General features: G+C 36.6%; 1 protein-coding gene across 1 annotated transcript; it reads left to right on the top strand.

Moving 5' to 3' along the window:
* The first annotated feature begins 833 nt into the window (after nt 1-833).
* On the top strand, nt 834-8,877 carry LOC132122740 (SUMO-activating enzyme subunit 1-like). The gene is made up of 9 exons (XM_059533104.1): nt 834-1,130; nt 1,435-1,546; nt 1,840-2,013; nt 4,475-4,620; nt 4,707-4,806; nt 4,914-5,019; nt 6,459-6,603; nt 7,557-7,626; nt 8,513-8,877. The coding sequence occupies exons 1-9, from the start codon at nt 1,030-1,032 to the stop codon at nt 8,603-8,605; spliced, it is 1,047 nt and encodes a 348-aa protein (XP_059389087.1). The 5' UTR covers nt 834-1,029; the 3' UTR covers nt 8,606-8,877.
* The last annotated feature ends 16,274 nt before the right edge of the window (nt 8,878-25,151 follow it).

The following is a 25,151-nucleotide window of genomic DNA, read 5'->3' as shown; positions in this document are numbered from 1 at the left end:
GTCTGTAACGGAAATGACCGATGGGCTCGAGAAGGGGGTGACTGCATAGATCGGGTCACGAAGAGATACAATTATTTTAATTTTTTAAAAAATAAGTATGCAATAAAGACATATCTTTAAACTTCAGGAATCACAACATTAATAGTGGATACGAGTAAAAACAACAACAACAACAAAAAACAGTTTTACTTTTTTCAAATAATTGAATGTCTCTTTGGATGTTTACTCAGGCCCCGTGATTAAGAACCACTGTTTTAAATGACTAGTGAACAGAAACGCTGCTTTAGAAATAATTTAGCCTAGATATTTACACTGTGAAACATTCAACTGTTCCTGAAATAGTATTGTATTTTGTGAGCATGCACCAAATAAACAATAATTTAATGATATAAACTGATTTAAACTGTGGTGTACTGTACACTTTATCTCCTTGTATAGTTAAGTTAGTTAAGTTTTGTAGATTACACTGCTATATCATGTTTTAAATTAAAACCAAGTAAGTATAATCATATTATACTGACTTTGAATAATTCGGTGACAATGTTTAAAAATAAATACGCTTTATTTTTATATGTAGTTAGATTACAACAGAATGGCAAAGGACAGCATTTCCAGTTAATGTAGATAAACATAATTGACTTATAATTCAGTAAACCATACTCCTTTTCTATTTCTTGTGGTCTATTGTTTTGTGAATAAATGAAGTTAGTTATTATAAACAAGGGTGAGGTAAACATAGAACACACAATCATTAATTTATTCAAATATACATGGTACGAATAATAATAATAAATAAATAAATAAATAAATAAATAAAGGTTTAGAGTTGCTGGAATATGTTTATTGTTGAGCTCTGAATCTGGCGCTTTCCCATCGCTCACACGTCATCATTGCGCGCCTCAACGAATAACACTAAGCGGCGTTTCTTTCCCATTGAATGGGAAAGTAGGGAAAAAACAGAGCGTAGAATAGTCGAACTAACCTCTCACCAGTCCTTTGCATGATACTATTAAAAGACAATATTTTGAAATGATTGATACCATCGAAAAAGAAGACAATCTAATCAGCGAGGAGGAGGCTGCACAGTATGATCGTCAGATTCGTCTCTGGGGTCTCGATGCTCAAAAGAGGTTGGTTTATAACTGTTTCGTGCATTAAGAACAACTACTCATATTATATTTTAAGGTGTTTTTAGGCTGTTTGTTTAAGAATAATGCATAAGCTTTTTCTAGCATTAATCATAAGAATTATTTTAAATGCATTATTTGCATTTTGATTCATGCATGAAAATATGAATATTTCAGATTCACAATTTTAGTCTGAAATACAAATGGTGTATTAGGGCCACTCCACGACTGCATTTTTGGACTAGGTTTGCATAAATAAGCAATATGAACATAATAAAGGACATGCATAAATGTTTTACATTTTCAGACTGAGGGGATCACGGGTGCTTCTTGTTGGTCTCCGGGGTCTTGGTGCAGAAGTTGCAAAGAACCTTATTTTGGCTGGGGTCAAAGGACTGACCCTCCTGGACCATGAGCAGGTAGCAGTATCATATAGAAACTTTTTTTCTTCTTCTGTGGAACAGCAAAATAGATGAAAGGCAGAATGACGGTAGATGCACTTTTATTGTATGGAAAAGAGGTGCAATAAAGTGAATGGTGACTGAGGCTATCAGTCCCTAGATGTTTAACATATGCTTTGTGTTCCACTGAAGACATAACAGGTTTGGAATAACATTGTGTGGATTTGAGTGAATTATTCCTGTAAATTTACTACTCATAACAGCACCTTAACAGGTACATAACTTGGTCTTATTTGGCTTCCATCGATCAGGTTACAGAGGAGTCTAGACGTGCTCAGTTCCTGATCCCTGTGGATGCAGATGGTCAAAACCAGGCCCAGGCCTCTCTGGATAGAGCTCAGTTACTCAACCCAATGGTGGAAGTGAAGGCAGACACCGATGCCGTGGAGAGCAAACCGGATGACTTTTTCTTCCAGTTTGATGCGGTGAGTGCCAGAACCAGCAGCTTTACGGGATCATTTGTATATTGACATAACTAAATCATACACAAGACCAACAGGCAATCTTAAGTTATGAATTACTGTATGATTTTTTTACCAACTAAAAAAGGACACAACAATATTTTATGTGATGGAGGTTAATCGGTATATCATTGATAAAGTATTTACCTTGTGCCTTTCATGTCCACTAGATGTCTCTATACACAATTGATCATTTTCATTTAATGTGTTTGCAGCTTTTTTTTTTTTTTGCCTCATTTTTCCCCTCAACCTCAGTGTGAACCCATCTGTGAACAGCCAACGTCAGATCTAGACATAGACTTTTAATTGATACTTGGTTTGGACTTTTCCAAGCGTGTGCTCTTTTCCAAGCGTATGATGTATTCCAGGCCATATTTTCTTTAATCAGGACTCTGTTGTTGGCTGTGGAAGATGCAGTCAGCATACATAGCTTGTTCAAAGAGCAGACAGGCAGTCTTTCATCTTCTCTCTGGCTGGGAGCTGTCTGAAGCCTCCCTCTGGGAGTGCTAGTGAGAGTTCAGGGGGGGGGGGAGCGATGGTGGGAAACAGAAAGAGGAGGGGGGTTTAAACATCATATATTCTCTTTTATCTGTTTCTCTTGATATTTCTTTGAGAAGTGCACAGGAAACATTGTGAGTGAATGCCTTTGTCTTCTCTTGTCTCGGGTGTTATTTTCAGGCAATTTCTTAATATACAATGCAAGTTTGGTCAAGAGGAAGCCAACAATACACTAAATTAATTCATTGTCTGGATGAATTGTACTTGCATGAAATAATAATTTGAGACGAGAAGTACAAGGATGTTTTGTCATACAAATACAGGGCATTGCTTGATGTTGAGGTAAAATATGTATTTTTTGGTGAATCACAAATTAACAATTTATATTTATGGAGGCTAATTTCTGCAACAAAAACAAATGTTTTGGTAAATCATATGACATGTCTGATAATTATGACATAAGTTGACATTATTAGATATAATTATGAAATAAAAAGTTGAAAATGACATGCTAAATCATAATTATGAAATACAAAGTTTCAAATTGTAATTAAGATTGTTATTATGGCAACAACAACAAAAAATGTTGAACTTTGTGTTCTTGTTTTTTTATTTGTATGCCATAATTTTGATTTATCATTTAATAATTATGACGTGTCTTTTAATTTATGACTTTTAAATATCATTTACCAAGCATGATATTTTTTTTCTTAATTTGTGGAAATGCGCAGAGAAAAAGAAGAATATAGCCGAACCTGTATGACTTTCTTCTGTGGAGCACACAAGAAAAGAAAGAAAGAAATGTTGAATAATGTACTGATCATTCTTTTCCATAATCACACATAATGGTCACAGGAGCTCGCAAGCTCCATAAAACTTACAGTGCTTTTCTTTCATTAATTAGAAATTAGTGGCCAGGATATATCCTTCAAAAATGTTCTTTTTGTGTTCCCAGAGTTGAATATTTATATAGAGTGAACTGTTTTGGCAGTCCTTTTTCACCAATAGAAAACAAACATGGAGCTCCTGGATAGGGTCAAGCAGAAAGTCTTCATGTAGGGAGCGGGTGGAGAGCTAGGTTTTCATAAGGAGCTGTTCACATTTTGAAGGACTGAAGATAGCAAAGGACTAAAGCCAAGAGCCTGAATTGAATTAAAGGTTTGCCAGCACAGACGTCATGTAATGCCAAGTGGCAGCTATTTAGCAGAGGCATATGGTAGCTGCTGCATTTATATTCCTTTGTGGCATGATTTGTTTCTTTGCATCCTCTAGGGGTCACTGCTTGATAAAGATGTGTTCTTTTGAGACATCTAGCTGCCTGGAGGCACATAATGCTGACAGGAAGAATGTGTCAAAAGACAATGTCTCGCCACATGTTTCATAATGTTTCTCCACGCATCCTGATCCCAGATGAACCAGTGAAGGTGATACTCCTCAGGGCAGTAATTCATTGCAACAGGATTTCTGAGAAGTGTTGTTGATATTCAGTGTTGGATTGCATAACCTTTGAACATCCTTTGAAAAAGGCATGCTTAGATAACCTGTTCACTTCAGGTGTACTTTAAATAACGAGGTTACAGGTGGTGTTCTGATGAGGAAAGTAAACAACCAAAATCAATGGTAAACAGATAAAGTCATGATTCATCCATCCTTGAAGATCCACCCAGTTAACGCATCATGGCACACGTCAGCGGTATCTCAAATGGGTATTAATACACCACCCCATTCTTATCTCAAACCCAGAATTGGGGGGTTGAGAGGTTTGGGACACTGGATAAGAGTGCAAATGCTCTGGTCAGTTGTCTGTCATTGCAAAACCTTTGTTCGGTTTCTAGCTGTACACATAAGATGTTTTTTAAGAACCCATCAATGTCACTGCTTTGGAAACAACCACATATTAATGCACATTGTTTAATGTTTTGTTCAGGTTTGTCTGACCAGGTGCTCCAAAGACCTCATGGTGCGAGTGGACCAGCTCTGTGCCTCCAGGAACATTAAGGTCTTCTGTGGAGACGTGTTTGGGTATCATGGATACATGTTCTCTGACCTTGGCCAGGAGCATCACTATGTAGAGTAAGTCAGGAAAAATGTGGATGAAAAGGAGGTTGTGTTTGATTTTCATGTGGAAAAAAACTGATGATCCCATTCAAACTTGCCAGAGAAAAGCCCAAAGTGGTGAAAGGGTCTAATGAGGCCAATGATGGTCCAGAGGCAAAGAAACCGAAGGGTGACCCCAGTGAGACTACAATGGTGAAAAAGGTGGGTGTGTTGGCAGCTTTGGTATCTGTTAACTATTTCTCAGTTTTTAGTCACATCTACGGCCATTTAAAGTTAGGTTAATGTAACCTTCATCTCTCTTTATATAGACCATCAGTTTCTGTTCTCTCAAAGCAGCACTGGAGGTGGACTGGTCTAATGAGAAGGCCAAAAACAATCTAAAGCGCATTCCTGTAGACTACTTCCTTCTGCAAGGTACACCTTCAAAATATATTTAAATTGAATCAATGCAATAACTCATGACTTTAGGAATGTCCTTTCTAAATTGTGCTGAAAGTTTGCTGAATGATCTTCAGGTACATACTACATACCAGAAGTTTCTGATGCTCACCGAGGCTGCATTTATATGATCAAAATTCCAGTAAAATTGTAAAATATTTTTCTATTTTAACATTACTTTTTCTGTTCTAATATATGTTAAAATATAATTTATTCCTGGGATGGAAAAATAGAATTTTCAGCAGCCATTACTCCAGACTTCAATGTCACATGATCCTTTAGAAATCATTTTAAAATGCTGGTTTGCTGCTCAAGGAACATTTCTTATTGTAATCAATGCTAGGGTTCTTATTGCATTTATTTCAGGATTCTTTGATTAATAAGAAGTTCAAAATGAAATGAATTTTTTTGTAACTCGTCCTTACTATCATTTCAATGTTTAATTTCTGAGTAAAAGTATTAATGTTAAACTTTACTGATAGATCATGTGAAGCACAAACATCCATTCAGTTAACACAAATAATAATAAAAAAGTTACAATATTATATATACTATACAAGGTGCAAACAGTTTTTGTTACAGTCTTTTCAGGCAACTGAAGACATTGCAGATTCCTCCAACACTCTGTGGTCCACCGTTATCAGGGGGAGGGCCTGTTGATCTGTAATTATAGTCAACATTTCTCTTTTTATACTAGTGCTCACCTGGTGTCCTCACTGATACTGGCTCATTTTCCATCACAGGCTGTCCATGGCCAGTCATGTGCAGTGGATCTCAAAAACAAAACATGCCACCTCCGCACCTCTCTATCATTATAACAGACTCTGACTGCACCTCCGCCCCTCCCTAAACATCTAGTATTACATTTATGGAAAAAAACAACACTTCCTATTTGTGCACTGAAGCAAGACTTTAAATGCATTGCTGTGCTCAAAAGTACCACGCATCAGTTCAAACAGCTTTTGAGGAAGAGCCGTTTCCTCGGTCTTAACTCACTGATTTATTTGAGGTTTTTTCAACCCAGTGGTGCGACTACTACATCAATGATTGTTTTTCCAAACCCCTCGGAGGGTGGTTTTCACAATCTGGAGAAAATTCGATCAAGCTATGAAACTTCAAATTTCATCTATGTGCTAGATAGAGTGAGATAAGATAAATGAGCGGGTGTGTGTTTCTTTGATGTAAGTGTGTGTGCTACACTGCCAGGTGGAAATGCAGTGGGCTGGTGTTCATTGTGTTGTAGTTGGTGGGCAGTCAAAAAAGGGGAAGTGATACTTTGGAAAATAGCCTAAAGGGGCTTGATGCCTTTTCACGTGCTAAACAAATCTTCAAACACATCTCTCCTCCACTTACGTCCTGTTTAAATGTGGAAACCCACTCTTTCCCCACTCAATCTCTCTTACTTTTTCCAACAGTGCTTCTGAAGTTTCGTACAGATAAAGGTCGTGATCCTCAGCCAGACAGCTTTGCTGAAGACTCTCAGCTGCTCTTGCAAATCCGTGATGATGTTCTTGAGACCATGGGCTTGAGCTCTGAACTTCTTCCCAATACCTTTGTCAGGTACCTACAGACGCAGAAACATGGTGTTCACATTCATTCTCACCATCATGTTTCTTTCTTACCAGCTAGGGATGTGAAAATCTAGTGGGTGGGTTTCATGAACAGCTAGTTGAACATAATAATACGTCTGGTTTCAGGTTCACCAGACCCCGACTGGGTGTTTCTCAAGTAGACAGAGTGGAACAGAACGGAAATGAATGCAGGCTTTTTTAAAAGATGGGTTATTTTTAACTATTTGTGCCATCGTTAAAACGTCAAAAATAGCTGCAGATAGCAGTAGAGTAGAAAAAAAAAAAAAAAAAGCATATCGTCCAGACACACTCACTTGAATGTGATGGCTGTAGTGAATTTCTGAGAGAGACTTCATGCACACTTAAGCTAAAAACAGAAGCATAGCATACTAAAAAAACACCACTGCTACAATATGTAAAAAAAAAAACACATTCTTAATATCAGTATCCTCTGACTTTAGCTCAAAATATATTTGCTTGATACACATATGCTAGGGTAGACATACAGTGTGTGTGTAACATACATTTTGTCATCAGCTTAATAGGCTCATATGACACATGCACATTGTTTATTTTTTTTTTTTGTTGCACAAATTAGTTATTCCAAAATGTGGCAACACTTGTCTAGCCAGTTTCACACTCGAAAAATATATTGATTAGTTGGAACAAGAACAAACTAATGAAAATACTTAAATTAGGTAGTTATTGGAAATTAATTTTAATAATTATAACAAATTTACAATCAAGATACACTTTAGATCTATTATGTTCACCATGTTTTCTCACTGATACGTCCCCAACTTGGGTTCATGTGCATTAAAACGTATTAATACAGTGTTTCCAACATGATCTGAACACACCACAAACATAAAAACTGAAGTATATTTTGGGCTTTTCTTTCCAACTTAACTACAAGTCCTGGCTTGTGTTTGGTCCTCACAGTTACTGTTTCTCTGAGATGGCTCCAGTGTGCGCTGTAGTCGGAGGAGTTCTTGGACAAGAGTTAGTCAAGGTGAGATCTATGATTTCATCCATTTACATGTCTGAAGTCTTCATTGCAGGGTTGGTTTCTTTCACTTTTTCGTCCTACTTCTACATGAAATGTTTGCTTTTCCCCCTCAATACAACCTTTCAATCTGGTTCTCCACACAACCATGTAAGCCTCCATTTTCACTAGCAGCGAAAGTGACTTTTCTGATGAGGTGCAGTGAGAAGCGTATGGCAGCTGCCCTCTCCATCAGAATCTGGGCTAAGTCCAAAAGTTTTATCTGTTGACTGTGTGTAAATGCCAGAAATGACGAGGTAATATTCCGGTCACTGATGAAATCCAGCGGAGAGCGCCTGAAATCTTCTCATAGTGATTCCATAAACCCAACGAGATTAAATAAGTTAAAGCGTAGTGATGTAATCAGTCAGTCTTGAATGGATAATGACACCTGGATTATGGACAGTAAGAGGATCTGCTGTAGTATAGTAGTAGGCCATGTAAAAACACAAATTCGCTCCAGTTTCACACAACAGAATACGGTATTTTGTAAACGTCAGTATCTCTCTTGGAGGGTGATGTCATAGCGCGAACCGGGATGCTGTGGGGTCTTCGTGAGGGTGGGGATCAGGGCTGAATGGGGTGATGGAGTGAACGACGTTGTCTCGGTGGCTGGGCAGGCCTTGAACCCACATGGCGGTGGAGTGAAGCCAGGCTGTCTCGCCATCTCCCTGCATGATGAAACAGGCTGCAATTCGCATATGGCTCTCTGTTTCTCGCTGCCCCTCGCCCATCAGTCTCTGTCGCCACAACAGAGAACGAGTCTGATGCGTTCGATCAAAGCAGTTAATTAGAGAATTCAAGGTCTTTGGCGTCTGACGTGTCTGAAGATTTGTTTGCATGTGTTCGACAGGCTCTGTCTCAGAGAGATGCTCCACACAGGAATTTTTTCTTCTTCGACGGCCTGAAGGGCAGCGGGGTGGTCGACTACTTCGGATCCAAATAAGTGGCCCCTGGAGAACATGGAGAGATGTGTGGCAATGCATGTGTGCTCTCGAAACACCACGGAGTTCATCTCCTGCCAGTGGCCGCAGGCATCAAAATCTGTCTTTTGGATGGTACCTTTGTGTAGCAGTATGCCACACATCAACTGATGCCAAGAGCAACGAGAACATTTTGTCCACACACTCTTAAATATTCATGTGCACATGTTTTTCACCAAGGTTATGTGATTTCTACGTTTTGTATTAGAATAATAAAAGCCCAGTAGAAGATTAATTTGTTTTGGATTGTTTTAGCATCATCGATTTCAATAATTTCCTCTAATCTGTTGCCAAAGGTCTCTTTGCTGTCCTCTGTGATGCTAAATTGCAAAAAATGAGGCAAACAACTTTAAAGGGAATTTAAAATGAATGCAAATATGTCCGATGCTCCCTTGAGCCATTTATTTCAGAAAATTAAACCACACAAATCATCCCAGCCCCGCTCTGAAGTGAGGCCTGGTGGATTTTCAGATGCTTGTTATCATTCTGAGATTGTAGTGAAAGCCTGAGGCACATCTTGAGGTCTAGGGTTTTTTTCATGGTGACGTTCGTAATGGGAAGTACTTTTATTAGCTCAGCCCAGGTATGTCATTGACTGGACTGGTACTGCAGGGTTATTGGCCCCCAATGCAAGTAGGTTTTCATGTTTTGATTTTTAGGTTTTCGTAGAAAGAAATGATCCTGCCTGTCCAGTTACAGACAAAAGGGAATGCAGTGTTACATTCAATACGATTGATAGTCCAAACACATACTAAACCTATGAACTCATGTACAGTAAAAGAATCAAATAGTACCAGATGTATCACATTTGTTTGCATTTCAGCAGAAGTGTATTATGATGTTTGAATATGTTACGACTGTGCTGCATACATGCAAAATCAGGCTTCTGGCCTTAAATGGATAATAAAGAGAGTGCCTTAAATCATAACACCGTATCAGTGAGTCAGATGAGAAGACCGGTCAGACTGGTTGAGCAGGTGCTCAAGTGGGAGTGGCAGCAAGTCTTGTAACTGTTTTTAATTTTTTTTAGGTTCATTGACAGTGGAAACATGGGTTACTAGGCACCATAATAGGCCAAACTTTTTAAAGATTCTTATCATTGCAGATTTAAGCATCAGCATGGAATTTTTTTTTAACTGAACTGTGCTAATTATAACAAGACATATATGCTAAAGTTCACTAAAAGGTAAAACTCCCACAATAAACAGGACGCCTCTACCAACATGATTTCGAAGAAAAGATCCAAGAACGTTTTTGAAATGATGTCGCTAATTCTATTGCGTCACAACTTGATGACATTAAACTGAAACCAATATTCTCAAACTGGATTTGATTAGTTGTTTAAAACAAAACTAAACTGTATTTTCTTTCCTGTCATTGGGAGTACAGGTACTCATCTTCAGTGGTACTCAAGTACAAATTCACCAAGATAATGAAATACTGTAATGAAGTCCAATTACTTAAGTGCTTCACATCGCTGCCAATCCCAACATAGTGAGAAAAGAAACAACAGCCTGAGAAGCCCTGACTGATTAAGATCCACTGCTCTTTCTCTAGCTGAGGAGAGAGCAGGATTAATTACGGATGCTGCGTTAAGCTCCTCATTTTAACTAAGCAACCTTCCTCTTATCGTGAAGGAACCCCCAAGGCAAGAACAGATGTGTTGCTTCCAGCTCTAAAATGCATAAACATGTGACGGGGAGAAAGAGCAGCCCTCAAAAGATCAACAGCTCTTTAAGGAACACTCTTGTGAAGTCTAAATGGTCCTGCATGGGAAATGTTCTAGGCACACGCAAATAAGAGCATAACAATCTATCACATCTTGTTCTGATAAGACCTGTGGTGTTCTCAACATGAGTAAAGTCAAACAGTCCCAACACTATATCAGATGAAATACACATAAGAGAAGTTTGTTGTTTGTTTAATGCAGCGTTCTTCAGGCTGAAGATCCTTTAATCGATAAAGGTTTGGAACCAAGACCCCTGTTGCGTAAAACTGAATGATGCATTTTAGGCATGGCCTAAACCATATAGTATAATCATTTATTTGCATATACTAATATATGTGACCCTGGACTACAAAACCAATCTTAAGTCGCTGGGGTATATTTTTAGTAATAGCCAAAAAAAAAAAAAACATTGCATGGGTCAAAATTATACACTTTTATTTTATGCCAAAAATCATTAAGATATTAAATAAAGATCCTGTTCTATGAAGATATTATATAAAATTTCCTACCGTAAATATATCAAAACGCAATTTTTTGATTAGTAATATGCATAGCTTAAAATTCATTTGGACAACTTCAAAGGCGATTTTCTCAGTATTTTTTTACACCCTCAGATTCCAGATTTTCAAATAGTTGTATCTCAGCCAAATATTGTCTGATCCTAATAAACCATGCATCAATGGAATGATTATTTATTCAGCTTTCAGATGATGTAGAAATTTCAATTTTGAAAAATTGACACTTAAGATACATATATTTATTTAATTTTTGTTGCATTGCAAAGCCTTTGAAATAATTGTTACTGATGAAAAGAGTCATACACTTCTAACTTGTTTTTTATTAATGTTTTATTAAATGTTTCATTTAAATGTGAAAGGTAAATTTAACAATTTAACTGAACTTTTACAATAAATAAAAAAATAAATAAGAAATCGAAATGTAAATGTGACTTTTTTTGTCTCACAATTCTGAATGGTGAGATATAAGTTGCAATTGTCGACTTATGAGATTATCAATTACCTTATTTTTTCACCCCATTAAGGAAACATGCTTCTAAATGTTGTGTTTTTGTATGAAACTATGTTGACCCAATGTTGAAGACACCTAATCTAATATATTATTGAAGGGATCACACAGGCTTTATTAAAAATGTTGACCAACAATTATGAATAGTTTTTGAAAATTGTGTATTTAACTTGTGAGGATGACAGAAAAAAAAACATCAAAACACCATTGTAATTCTCATATTTATTTAAAATGGTAAGGAAAAAACAATACAAAATTCATATAGAATTTTACATAGAAAATTCCAAATGGCAAAATTACAAAGCTAGAAAATGAGTGACGAGTTTAGTGTAAATCTGATACTACATATAAGGCCTTTCTGCATCGGAGAACATGTGTATCGACAAGAAGTCACAAAGTGGCCACAGGAAAGAGACCACACAACTGTTTTACAGGAAGTCATGAGACAGGCAGCCACAGGAAAGACATCTCTGCTCCACAATACGCTATAAAAATTCTGTACCAACATTACAAAACCAATGCAAGCAGAAATGTGAGTGGTTAAAAGAATTTTCCCACCGACTTGCCAGTTTTTTAAATGTGGTTTATGAAGGAAGCGTACGAAACCCATAACGGTGTTATAAAAATCCCAGACAGACCTGGATCTGACACATTGATTCATAGAGAACACGTTTGTTCAAGTATGATGGAAGTTTGGCTCAGTTTAGTCCTTTATGAAGATAAATAAATTGCAGCAGAAAAAAATATGAATGGATTTCTCTGACAACCTTCAGGGGAATGTCAACAATTAAAGAGATATGGTCCATAAAACACAACACTAATGAATAATCTCCATGCTTATTTTTTTTATTCACTTGATCATCGCAGTACATTTTTCTCAATAACAAATCATCAAAATAACCGTACAAAATGTACGTACAAAATCATCAAAAGTACAAATGATGGACATAGAAAATAAATTAGCTCGTGCTTTTTAAATATTTACTTGAGAATTCTGTTCGCAAAGTACGTTTTAATGGGGATTTTTTTTTACAGGACTCCTTTATTTAAATCTAAATAAGTAGAAATCCACTGCATTTTAAAAACAACTGCTTTCCAGTGTTGGTCCAAAAAAAAAAAAAATTGAAGAACAAAAAACTGAAACCGAGAAAAGGAACTTAATGTTAAGTACTTTAAGGTCATTTCAACAAAATATACAAACCACATGAGAAACAAAACTCCCTGTTTATTCTATCCTGTCCATTTTTTCTCCCAACATATGTACATGTGTAATCCATACTATTAACACTGCTCTCCAGCCATTTGAAGAACTAGTGGTCTGGCTTTCCCACAAGGCTTCCAGCCTCACTTCCATACCTCCATTGGAGGTGACCGATCTTTGAATTAAGTGGAAAATTTGTGTCCCGAAGTGTAGATTCAGGTAGGGGGCAACAGGGTCGGTTAACCCGCACACCATGCAGTGATTGTCCCTGATGGCTTTAGTATGCAAAGGGCTGAAAAACGGCATTAGCAAGGCACGATCCAACTGTGCTCCATTAGTATAGTATGTGAGCATTCCATTATCTCGATTATCACCCGTTTTCCATTGATTGTGTGCGGGTGAGCGGCCTGTGCCACTGGTGACTGATAGTGCAGCGCAGATATTGCTCCTGTAAGGCAGCTGAGAGGAGAACTGACGACACATAAAGCACTTCTGGGCCCGAGGCGCTACGCAGATCTCATTAATCTGTTTGCTTGAGAGCAACCCGGCTTAATGTAACTTCCCAGCATTGCAGTTAAAGATGCAAAAGAGTATGCAAATGCGCAGAGAGCCACGCACTCCTACTGACATCTATACCGGGACACACACTTCAGTTGCTAATGCTACATTAGAATCCATGGAAAAAGATGTACAAAACAACAACAACAACAACAACAAAAAAAAACACAGGCGAAGAAACAAAAACTTGACATCTGATCCTGCAGAAAAGTCCCAGAGTCTTCAAGTGGTCGGCAGGAGAGCGCCTGCACTCTTCCTGTGACGTAACCTGTCTTTTTATCTGAAGTCGTGCTGGTAGAGGCCATTGATGGTGTCAGCGACAAATGTAATGAGTCCGCGGTACAGGCCTCTCCAGATCTGCCAGTGTGGAGCAGCATTCTGAAACAAAGATGCAAGGAGAATGAGCTCATCGTCTGCTTTATGTAATGCAAAAAGTGAAAGGGAACATAAGTGCATTTGTACATTGCATCTAAGTACTCAGAGACTGTTAAAACAAACATTATAGGCTGCAGCATTTCAGATTATGCTCTCATCATCTGCCTACCATTGTGAAAAAGATGTACACTTTCAGAACCAATATACTTAATTTTAATATAACAATATACTTTAGTGTGAACTGAATGTAATGTTTTTGGACACTAAATTGCACGTCAATCAAAATTAGATAAAACCTTAGTACTTTAGTACATTATTTGTGATTTCATTATTTACTAATTGAAATATGGTTCACTACAAGTGCACACTGAATACTATTAAGCACACTTCTTTTCCACAAGTGTATAAAGAAAAGTCGATTTAGGTCTGTGCCTCAGTTTCTTCCTGTGTGGAAACCGAATTTCGAAACTTTGACTTTGTGTAATTAGCCTTTTCCACCTCTTCTATCTGTGATCAGCTATGAGGTAATTGCTTAAACTTTTTTGACCATTAGCAATGCTTGCATTGAGATATAACGCTGACGATGTGTGTTTCAGTGGGAGTGTGTGTCAAGGTTTATGTTAGCATTGAAGTGTTTGTGGGGTGGGGTGAAGCAGTCCCAGACAGACAATGTCTGCAAAGTGCAGTCAGGAGAGGCAGCACATTACTCGTCAACAGCTGCTATGAGTCATCCGCTAAAAATAACTCCTCAGAGGGGGGGGGGGGGGGAAGTAAAGTCAAAGAGAGGGACAGTGAAGGAATGAGCTAAATGGAGAGAAAGGTGCAAGATGGATAATATGGACACAGTGTTGAAAGGTCAGGGTCACCACACCTTTCACGTTTATTTAAAAGATTAAATATTTAAATGAATATTATCAAATTAAATGTATTTTTTTTTATTAAGTAAACATTACTTCTAATTTTTTGACACTACTGAGTAGTACAGTACTGGTTTTCTTGTCAATATTAATTCAAATTAAAATATTATTGTTTAAATCATTTTAATAACATAACAGAGAAAGGCATGCCTATTAAGCCTCATTTATACTGGACTGATTCAAAATTTTGAAACATATCCAATTATTTTGTGCCATCCATTTATATCTACCTATACAAAACGATTTAAAATATATTATTATAATATTATATTTAAAAAATTATATTTAATATAGATACTTCCATGACTTTTTAAGATTTCATTAAAGTCCATGGTTTTAAAAATTTGATGAGGATCCCTAGAAGGTGAAACAGATAAAGATGAAGAAGATGGAATACAAGACTGTCCAAGAGAAAGTGTCTGGACGACTGAAGGCTCAAACTACAGAGGGGACCAAAGAGGCCAAGGAACAGAGAAGTGACTGAGTTCAAGAGGGCGGGAGGAGGATCTGTGGTCGGCCAGACTCACATGTTGTCACTGAACAGTACAGTAAATGTGTGCATGCATGCTGCACACTCACACTGAGCTTTTGTTGCCCCGCTAGGGAAGTCCCTGTCATGTCATTCTTTTGCCAGCTTCAGTAAACAAAGACATCATCCTGTAAAAACACACTGGTATCAAAGTTCAGAGAGGCCACACGACAGGTCACAGACTTTCTGCACGTGACTGGGCCGGCAGCTGCCTCAGCATACTGGATTTCATTACATCGTGTGTGTCGGTGCAGGTGTGTAAGCATGTACGGGAAACTGGGACGAATGTGTAAAAGCAATTGGCTCCACATAAAAATGGCGCACGCACTTAAAAATAGGTAAATAAAAGAGCAGAGAGCTGAATGTGGTGACGTCATGTGTTTGTCTGAGGAGACGAGGCGGGGAGGTGGGTTTGGTTGAGGGGGAGGGGAGATTAGTCTCTGTTTACTCCTGTTCGCTTCACCGACAAGCTCCTCACGCGATACAACAGGGATCCAGAGCGCCAGAGACAGGCAGAGGGAGGGTTATTAAGTTCAGCCACAACTGGAAACTCGACTCCAGTCACAACACTCACTACAGGCTCGTGAATATCACATTGATCCATTTACTAGAAGACCCACTGGAGGCTACATTTGTGCATGCCCTGCCACACTCTCTCATATTAACAAACAGACACTGCCTTTTTAATGATGCTTTGGCACAAGCAGTGGCATATTCAAACTTCCACAACTAGACAAACGTGATCCTTACCCTCTGAAGAAAAACAGCATTCATCTGATCTCCGATAGTCCTTAGCTGTATGGCCACCCTCTGCACCGCCTGCTCCTCCAGCTGGGGATGCTCTTCACTGGTAGAGCTGCTGGACGTCGAGTCTTCGGAGGAGCTGTGGCGGTCTGGTAGCAGATCAGGCAGTGGAAGCGGCCTTCCTCTGAGGCTGGAGACTTCCTGTTCTGTACCTAAATAAAAACAAGAAGAATAAAATGTATTGATGGGACCAAATTCCCCATTAAAAACCTTCAAAAGATGTGTGTAAACATATTAATCACTATTCTTTAAAAAAAAGTATGAAATTTTGAAATTTTACATGATCATGAGGGTCTGAAGGGATCCTTTCTATATGATACAACTTCCTGTTTTTGTGCTTTTTTGTGCACGTTTCTGTGTTTTGGTGACACCACATGAATTTGACTAAGTAGACAAAAACCTATTTAATAAAAATGAGTATTAAAAATTTATATTTTTAATTACAAATGTATACTTTAAAATGCTTCACTACTTTTTTCAAAGAAATATATATTTTTTTCATATTCTGTCTTAATTAGGAAATAAAAACCATGTTCATCATAGAAGAGATGAATTTATGTAATTTCATATACATTTTATTTGAATGTATTTTATTTTTATAAATTAATAATTTAGACGAAAAAAAAAAAAGATTGTCATATCAATAACCCATTCACTTATCCATGTTTCTCAGCACTTGAGGCTGTTTGAGCATACTGTTTGTATTTAAAGGACTAGTTGTGCAATTGATCCATTGTGAGTCGTCATTTGTTGTCTAGTAGTTCTAGTAGTTCTGTCAAACTAGTACCAAGGTTCATTTAGGGTAACTTCTTTGTGTAAAAACGCCACCATCGCAATGTTAACAGTATTCTGATTCTTCAGTTAAGGCCACTTTTATTTAAACAACCATTTAACAGGCAGACATGCAAAGGGGCGGGTAATCTAACCAGATCCAGATTCAGCAGAGATTACAATAACAGTGAGATTTCATACACAATGGTGAGCCAAATTCTCTATTTGTACTTTAGTACGCATGTGATGTCATATGTTAAGTCTTTTGTTAGTTCAGTTCTATTAGTTCTATATAACATTCACATTCTATTCTCTACAGTAACGGTAGTACCAATACCATCTGATTAACTGTATGACCGCTCATGAACTTTTATTGATTGAATGCAAACTTTAAGTCCTAATTGTTTATGTGACAGCAGGAAAGCGATAATATATATCATCTCTGAATGAGTACTGCTATTTTTCACATGTAACTCCTTGAGACATAAAGTGTGGACTTCCAAACCTTCAGTGACACCTGGCAACCAACTGACCTAATTCAACACCAACGAATAGCAACACGCTTTCAAATCGTACATGTGCCTTCAAAGTAATCCTTGATTGTAAGTCCCTTCAAAATTGAATTGATTTGTAATTACACATTGGTATTGACGATGCAATTTAGCAAGATATTTGGCAAAATATTAAAACATACTGATTTAAAATGTGCTTTAAATTAAACATTTATTTTTGACTTTTTAAAACACAAGTGCACTTCAAGTGTGCTCTCTCTAATGGTAGAATTTAGTTTATTAATATTATTTTACCGGCAAAGACAAGTTAATTAAAAAGTATACTGTTATGAACTACAAGTGCACTTCACATCATCAATTCAGTACACAGTGGCATGCATTTATTGGCCCTTAGGCATCTCACATCTCTTCTGCTCTTCAAAGTGAAGAAAGTTTATATTCATTTCTTAATATGCACAGCAATGATGCATGAATATAACATTCTGTCTAATACTAATAAGATGATTCTTTTTAGAAATGGTTTTGCATCATTATAATATACAGTGTGAAAAATGGATAACAGAGTTATTAAATTCTTAGCGTTTTAAAAGATTAGCCGTAAGGGAGAATATCATTTTCTTGCATTCTGCATGAGTGTGCACAGAGAAAATGCCTCCGTGTAGAGGATTAGTGGCGCAGCCATAAGAATCTGCTGATCCTCTGCGCAGGTGACTTGAAATAGCGGGAGTACTGGGTTCTGGCTTGTTGCCAGGGTAACTGCAAGCCGGTGCAGTCTGAGCTGAAATCCAGCCATTGGTGGACAGGAATGAGGGGTGGGCTGGGATAGGGTGGACAGTTGGAGGACAGGGAGGGACCACGGCCAGACTATCAGCTAGTGAGGAAAGCCTTCAAGGAGGAGTGTCAGCAGAAGTGTCAGATAAGGTTAACTGATAGCTAAAGTCAGGTTAAAAACATGAGAAAAAGAGAGCGTGAGGAGCTAGAGATGCTGTGACATTGAGACAATACATGATTCTCTGTGACGGGTCGCGGTTGTGGGCCGTGTAGCACTTGACAGGAAGCCAACAGCAAAGAACATGTCTAAACATGCCTCAGCAAGAACTCTCTGACTAGGGAGGGGAATGCACTTTCTGGTGCATTTTAACCCTTGGAGTCAAAGGCAGTGATTTTGTATTCTGAATTTCATCTAAATATATTATGCTAATGATTTCCACCAATTCACACCACAGGAACACTATCACAATCACTATATTGCAGAAGCTAACCTGTATTATCCCTGAGTGGATTGTCCTGCTGCTGGACGCTGTCCCAGCTGAAGGCATCTTGTGTGGGGATGTGGGTTAGTGGTGGCAACACAGTGCTGGTTTGTGTAGCAGTGGTTCGGTGCCTGTGGCAGGGCTGGATGGTGCTGCCGCTAGGCCAGGCGTCCTGACGCAGCACCTCCATCCTGCAGCTATTTGGTGCTCCCGGGTTGCAATCACCCACCCTTCTTTTCATCTCTGGTCGGGCCATTCCAGATACAGCCTTGAAATGAGAAAAGGAGAAAAAATTAATCAAAAATGTAGCTGGACACAAATGACATCATATGCTATTACATGCAAATTAAATGTAAATGTATTTCTATAGCCCAAAAAAAGATATAACATACACTTATAAGAATTAATTAATTAATTAATTAATTAATTAATTAATAATAATAATACTATATATAAAAAATCTAAATGTCAGCCCCAAAGTAATAATGAAAATAAATGTAGAATCATTTAGTCTTAATGGAATACATAATAATAATAATACAATTTTATAAAATAAAGCAAACAAAACATCAGCTTCAAATAATAATGAAAAGAAATTCGCAATCATTTAGACTTAATGTAATAACAATAATAGTACTATTAATAAGTAATACATAAATAATAGTGATAATAATACAATTAAAAACAAAAAAATCTACAATTTTCGGCCCAAAATAAAAATAAATGTAATAATAATAAATGTAAAAAAGGCAATAAATAAATAGAAACATCCTAGCAATGCATTTTTTCTTATTTGACCCAGCAACCTATATTTTGAGCGTCCACAAGATGGCAGAAACTACAGCCTCGTGCTCACGGATGTGTTTGTAAACAAATCCGTGCACGCGATGTTCCACTGCTTCTCCCGCGCTTCAACCCAATCTTACGCGCTACAGTGAGTCTCTCTAACAAGCTTAATTGCACTGGAATGCATATTACATTTTCCTAATTACGACACTGACTATGATTTTATCGATTTTTCTCAATTGGCAGTAGGGGCTGATGTGGAAATTTTGAAGCGTCGGAAAAGTGGCACCTACAAACGCACAGCCGGCGACTTGTTGAGTGATGCAAGATTCAAGACTTGAAGAGGTGGAAGATTTTGTAAACTGACAGTTCTTTGACATACCTACATGACCATTTAAAGATAATAATAAAACAGGCATCTAAACTATGACATGTCTGTTTTATTATTATCTTTAAATAGTCGGTTGACATATGAAGTACAAAACGTTAGGTGTTAAACGTTAGGTTCTTCCGACAAAAGCTGGTAGTTACGTTTTGGAGCACAGTAGATCCCATTTTTAGCTGCTGTATGCTGTTTATTTGTTGGTTGACCAGCTGGCAGCTTGACTGACCACCTGATAACTGCTCGAGCAGCTTGCACCTGAACAAATGAGCAGCCAGAAACCAACTGTATTAAAAACACAGCTACCATCTTAAACTGGCTTTTTTAACAGGGGAGGAAAACATCAGAACCCATTTTTACACAAAGACGTTAACTAAACGACATATTTATGCCTGATCAAACCATTAAAATTACCAATATTCGTGCACTCTAATACAGTCATGCTGATTCTGTCATTTTTATGATTTTTTTTATTTAAAAAAAATTAAGCAGTAGTAGTCCACATCTACTGTCTTCAATATAAGTTATCGTACATAGATGCCCGGAAACAAAGAGATGCATGCTCAACAAGAATAAAAACACATGTAGGCTTACCTTCAAAATGTGTTGTTAGTAAGTAGATGTTATTCCAGGGTAATGTTCTGACACCAAGATATGTGTCGTGCTTTAAAAACACTTTGTTAGATGGCCGGTCATGTTATTCCACAGCTGGAGGAAAGTCAAAACGGTGTCAATGTTTTAGATAAGCAGTTAGTTGTGTGCTTGTGGAGATGAAGCTGCTGGATTTTAATGACAGCAAGTTGCTTTCACTCCCGCGAAGCGCTCGCATAAAGCCACACCCCTTTCTGTCTCATAACAAGTCCTGACATGCTCGTCATCGAGGGGCGTAGTGTGAGGCAGAGTGGACACACACACACAGACACACACACAGACACACACAGAGCAGCCAAGACAGCGCACAGGAACCAACAGCCCTTTAAAACGCCCACTGTTGTTTGTTGATTCGCAATCCAAGTTCAGTGTAGAAACCTGTCGATGTTATCGGTTTCTCGGTGTACAAAGTACTTTACTGGGATTGCTGTTCTGCATACAGTACTGTTTACTGCATTAATATAAGAAAATTACAAAAAAAAGTAAAAAAAAAAAAAGTATTATAGTTATGCACACCTGCTGCCTCAAAATAAATATATATATATATATATATATATATATATATAATTTATTTATTTTATATACATATATATATATATGTATACATATATATATATATGTGTGTGCGGTATTTAATATGCACGTATAAGCCTCTGAAGCTTGATGCAAACTTTAAAAGCTGCTATTACATGTTTGCCTCATTTATACTAGTAAATATATGTGATTGCCACTCTTAAGCCATTGTGTGTTTTATGACAGCAGCACACATTCAACATGACTAACTTACCACTATAATGTAACAAACAAACAAACAAACAAACAAACAGAACATTAAACATGCATTATTAATTGATATTTTTGTTTTTGGTTAAACCTGTAAAAATTGCATATGCAATAAAGACAGTACATTTGTTGTGCTTGTTCTTGTTTATCTTGCAAAAGTGGGCAGTGTTTTGCTATTTAACATAGATCATTTATTTTCCAGATAAAAACGTTCCCCATCAAAATGATTTTTTTTCAAGAAATACTTTTCTCCCTTTGTGTCATTCTGTTTCCCTTTGCCCTAAGTCTCGAGGGCTAATGTGCACATTTAAAAAGCATGTTAAATCGTTTGACATTCACTAAACTGTAATAAAAACACTTTCAATAAGTTAAACAAATCATAAATATAAAAACTTCTAATACTAAAGAAAAATTTAACTAACACTCTTTGACGTTAAAGAGATGTTAAATGCTCTTTAACATCAAAGAGTCGCTGATCATTGATGTGCAGCACTCAAAACAAACTTTTAGCTAAGCTAATAGTTGATTTCATTATGCTAATTAAATACGGAATTCCCATTTCCTCCCCCTTGACCTTTGTCCAGCAGCACCCTTTGTTTAGATACAGATGTCATGCACATGATTGAGGAGGGCTTTAGCTGCAGAGATACACAGCAGATGAGGCAGTGCCACAGTGTAAAGGCGAATCCCCGCGCAGGTAGGCCTACATGTCTGGGCATACAGCCCCATGCAGACTGCTCTGGGATGGCAAATGTCGTGTCATCTCTTCTCAGTGTTAATGTATACATAAATGTGTTGACATGAAATTCTTTCATTTAAACAATTTTTAAAAAATTTATATAAATAATTATGAAATTTAATTAAAACATTACTACTTTTATTAACAATTTTATTTAGCAAGCATTCTTTGCATTAATTAAGAATCAGAAAAGAGCTTTATTGCCAGGTGTTAACAAATAATTTGTTTTGGTGACAGAAGCTTCAACAGCACAATCAGATTATTGTGACACAGATAATAAAAATAGAATAAGTAAATAAGAAATAATAATATGCAACAAATATATAAAAAAATAGACAATATAAAAATAGACAATAGATTGCTTTTGTATATAATTTATTAGTGATAAAGAAAATCATTTTTTTTTTAGATTACATAAGTTATATATTATAAATAAAAACAGACTACGGTGATAATAATAATATATGAATATTTCCCATTAATATTAAAATTACATTATTATTATCTAATATTATTATAGTATTAGCAATAGTATATATTTATATATACTGCATACATAATTATAAAGATAAAACAAAATAAATAAATACAAAATAATTTAGAAGTATTAGCAGTATATATTTTTTATTTCTTATATATATATATATATAAATTATTCTATATAAAAACAGTACTGGAAAAATAGTAATTATATTAATATTAATTAAATAATAATAATTATGTACATTAGAATTAATAATCAAATTATTATTCATATTATAATAGCCTTATTAAATAATTATATAATTGTATTATTAGCTATAGTAAATAGCCATATACATATGGGTGTTTGGGTGTATATAAAAAAAAATTACATAAAATGTACAATTATTATTATTATTACTAGTACAGTGGAATATGCATGGTACAGCGCTTTTACTTCTGTTTTTTAGCCTGAGGTCAGGCCACTGAGGACGTACAGTACTCATTTACATAAAAATAAACAACTGATACAAAGCTCAATGGTTAAACAAGTAACATGTTTGTTCCCATTTCATCTGTGATGACATTTTAGCACAATAACACAAAAAGCAGTATCTTAACTTTTCCCTTTGCTCCAGTGGCCACATGCCATCTACCAAAGTTCACTAGAGATATAGATTGCCTTGATTGTGAGCGAATGGATCCATGCGTATGTTTCTGTGTGACTGCAACGGTTACATCCGTTACCAAAACACAACGTCCGTGTGTGTGTGTGTGTGATGACACGAGAGTGAGGCTCAAGTATACTGTGTCCTGGTGACATCATCCTTCACTTTACCCCCTCCTGCTTCCTTCATTCTCTACTGTAGTCATGATAGCTGATAAACCTGTCTCAGGCACTGCTCGTCCACATATTTTCCACCTATTAGTTTTCATTGTTGTCACCTGATAAACAGTCCCTGTTGTTGGAGCAGGGCTGCAGCTGCCACCCTTCAAGGTAATGGAAGGGTGCTGAGTGACAGATCCCAGAAAATGATCTGCAAGTCCAGAAGGCTGACAAAACACAAGACTGGGGTTACATCTAGATCCCATTTGAAATGTGTGGTGGTCATCGATTGTAGTCATAGTGTTATTTTGTGAATCAGGTTTCATGATTGTAGCAGAAAGGATCATTTTCATGTCACATTTAATTCCAGGGGAAAGAGCAGGGGAAACATATGCATACTTCCTGATTAATATTTTAGTCATGATTGAAAATGAGTCATTTGTGATTGATTACGTAACATGAAAGTCACGAGGATACAGATTGCAATTTTTTTGTTTGTTTATAACAGTTTATTGTTTATGTTTTTACATAAACATTCTCAATAAAGAAACAGAAGTGAGAGAACATTCAGTTGAAACCCAGTTTCAGTCCCAGTTATGAGTGTTTACATATAAACGATAGCAAGAAAGCAATGGAACAGAGAACCCCATGTTTTGTGTACCACTGTGAGAATGTTGCACATTAAGCTGTTGTTATTTGTGCTTCAGAATGGTTCTGATTATAGTGTGTTTATTTCACATTAACCAGAGGAATCATGTATGAATTGTGTATTATAATTATTCATATTACCCATTAGATTGTCATATTTAATTGCGCTCTCTTAATAAAATGATTAAAATAAAGAAAATTCATACTTTTCAATGTATTCTTTAAAATATATTGCATATAAAAAATGATTTAAAAATTCACACATTATATTTAAATGTATATGTATATATATATATATATATACTGCTAAAAAAATTAAGGGAACACTTTGGAACTCAATGCATGATCTAATTTGACAGATCAATATCACTGATTTGGTGTTATACTTTTATGATTAAGTGTTCCCTTAATTTTTTTGAGCAGTGTATATCCATCTATTTGTATGTGTTAATGAAACTTAATTATTTTAGACTTCTTTGGGTAAATATAACTTATCATCATCCGTTAGTGGATAAAATGGCAATTTCATCATCTAGCATATCACAGGTGTCACATTCATTGCTTTTTCCTCAAAGAAAGGTAGTGCAAGACAAAAAGCTCATTGTGGAAGTGATGGTCAATTGCTCTGGATGGGAAAGGCTATAGTGATGTCAGAGCCGCTGAAGGCATTACCTCATCTCCATCATCAAGGATCATTTCACACATGGTTGCAAGCCGAGGCAGAGGGAAAGCAGTATTAATGGGTTTGGGGGAGGATTGTCGAGGGCTGTTAAGGCCAGCTGTTGCTACCATGACCCCATGTGACACCCACAGTCCCCAAACAATGGCTTGTTGATAAAGGGTATTTTTACCACAAAGTGAAGGAATGCAATACTCAATCTTGTTTATGCACCGTGGAGTTTCCCGTTGCAGGGCTCCTTTCAGCTGACTAGACAGGAGTTGGTATGGTGCATTTGTTGGCATAACAATTTCACGGTCATTTGTTTTGTGGAAAGTCAGACATCACATACTGATGTTGATAAAATCAAGCGTTTATCCATTAACAGAGTATAATTAGTTTCAAGTTTATTTAAAGTACACTTACTGGTCAAAAGTTTGGAATAATTACAACGCTGTGAAAGAATCTTCTTATGCTCACCAATGCTGCATCTATTTACTGTAAAAAAAAATGTACAGTAATATTATGAAATATATTGAATAAATTAAAAAAAAATTAATTAAATCCTGTAATGCCAAAACTAAATTTCCAGTTTTTTGCTGCTCAAACCACAATACAGGTTTGGGGTAAATAAGATAAAAAAAAAAAATAATAATACAAATCATAATTACTCTAGTTTATTGACCAATAAAAAGTATTTAAAAGCAATTAAGCTTCATTAACAGTGTTAAAAGGTTATTTCTTCTTGTAATTTATATAACCTCCGTCACTTAATGTAACAGACGATAAGATTGATGACTGACTGTCCCCTGTGAGGCCGTGCACCTTCTCTTCATCTCCCATGCACTCTCTTGTTGCTAATTGTTGGAGTGTCACAACAGTTAGGTCATTGCTAAGTT

This window comes from Carassius carassius, chromosome 41, assembly GCF_963082965.1.
Source record: "Carassius carassius chromosome 41, fCarCar2.1, whole genome shotgun sequence".
NCBI lineage: Eukaryota > Metazoa > Chordata > Actinopteri > Cypriniformes > Cyprinidae > Carassius > Carassius carassius.
This window is presented reverse-complemented; position numbering and strand designations above follow the sequence as displayed.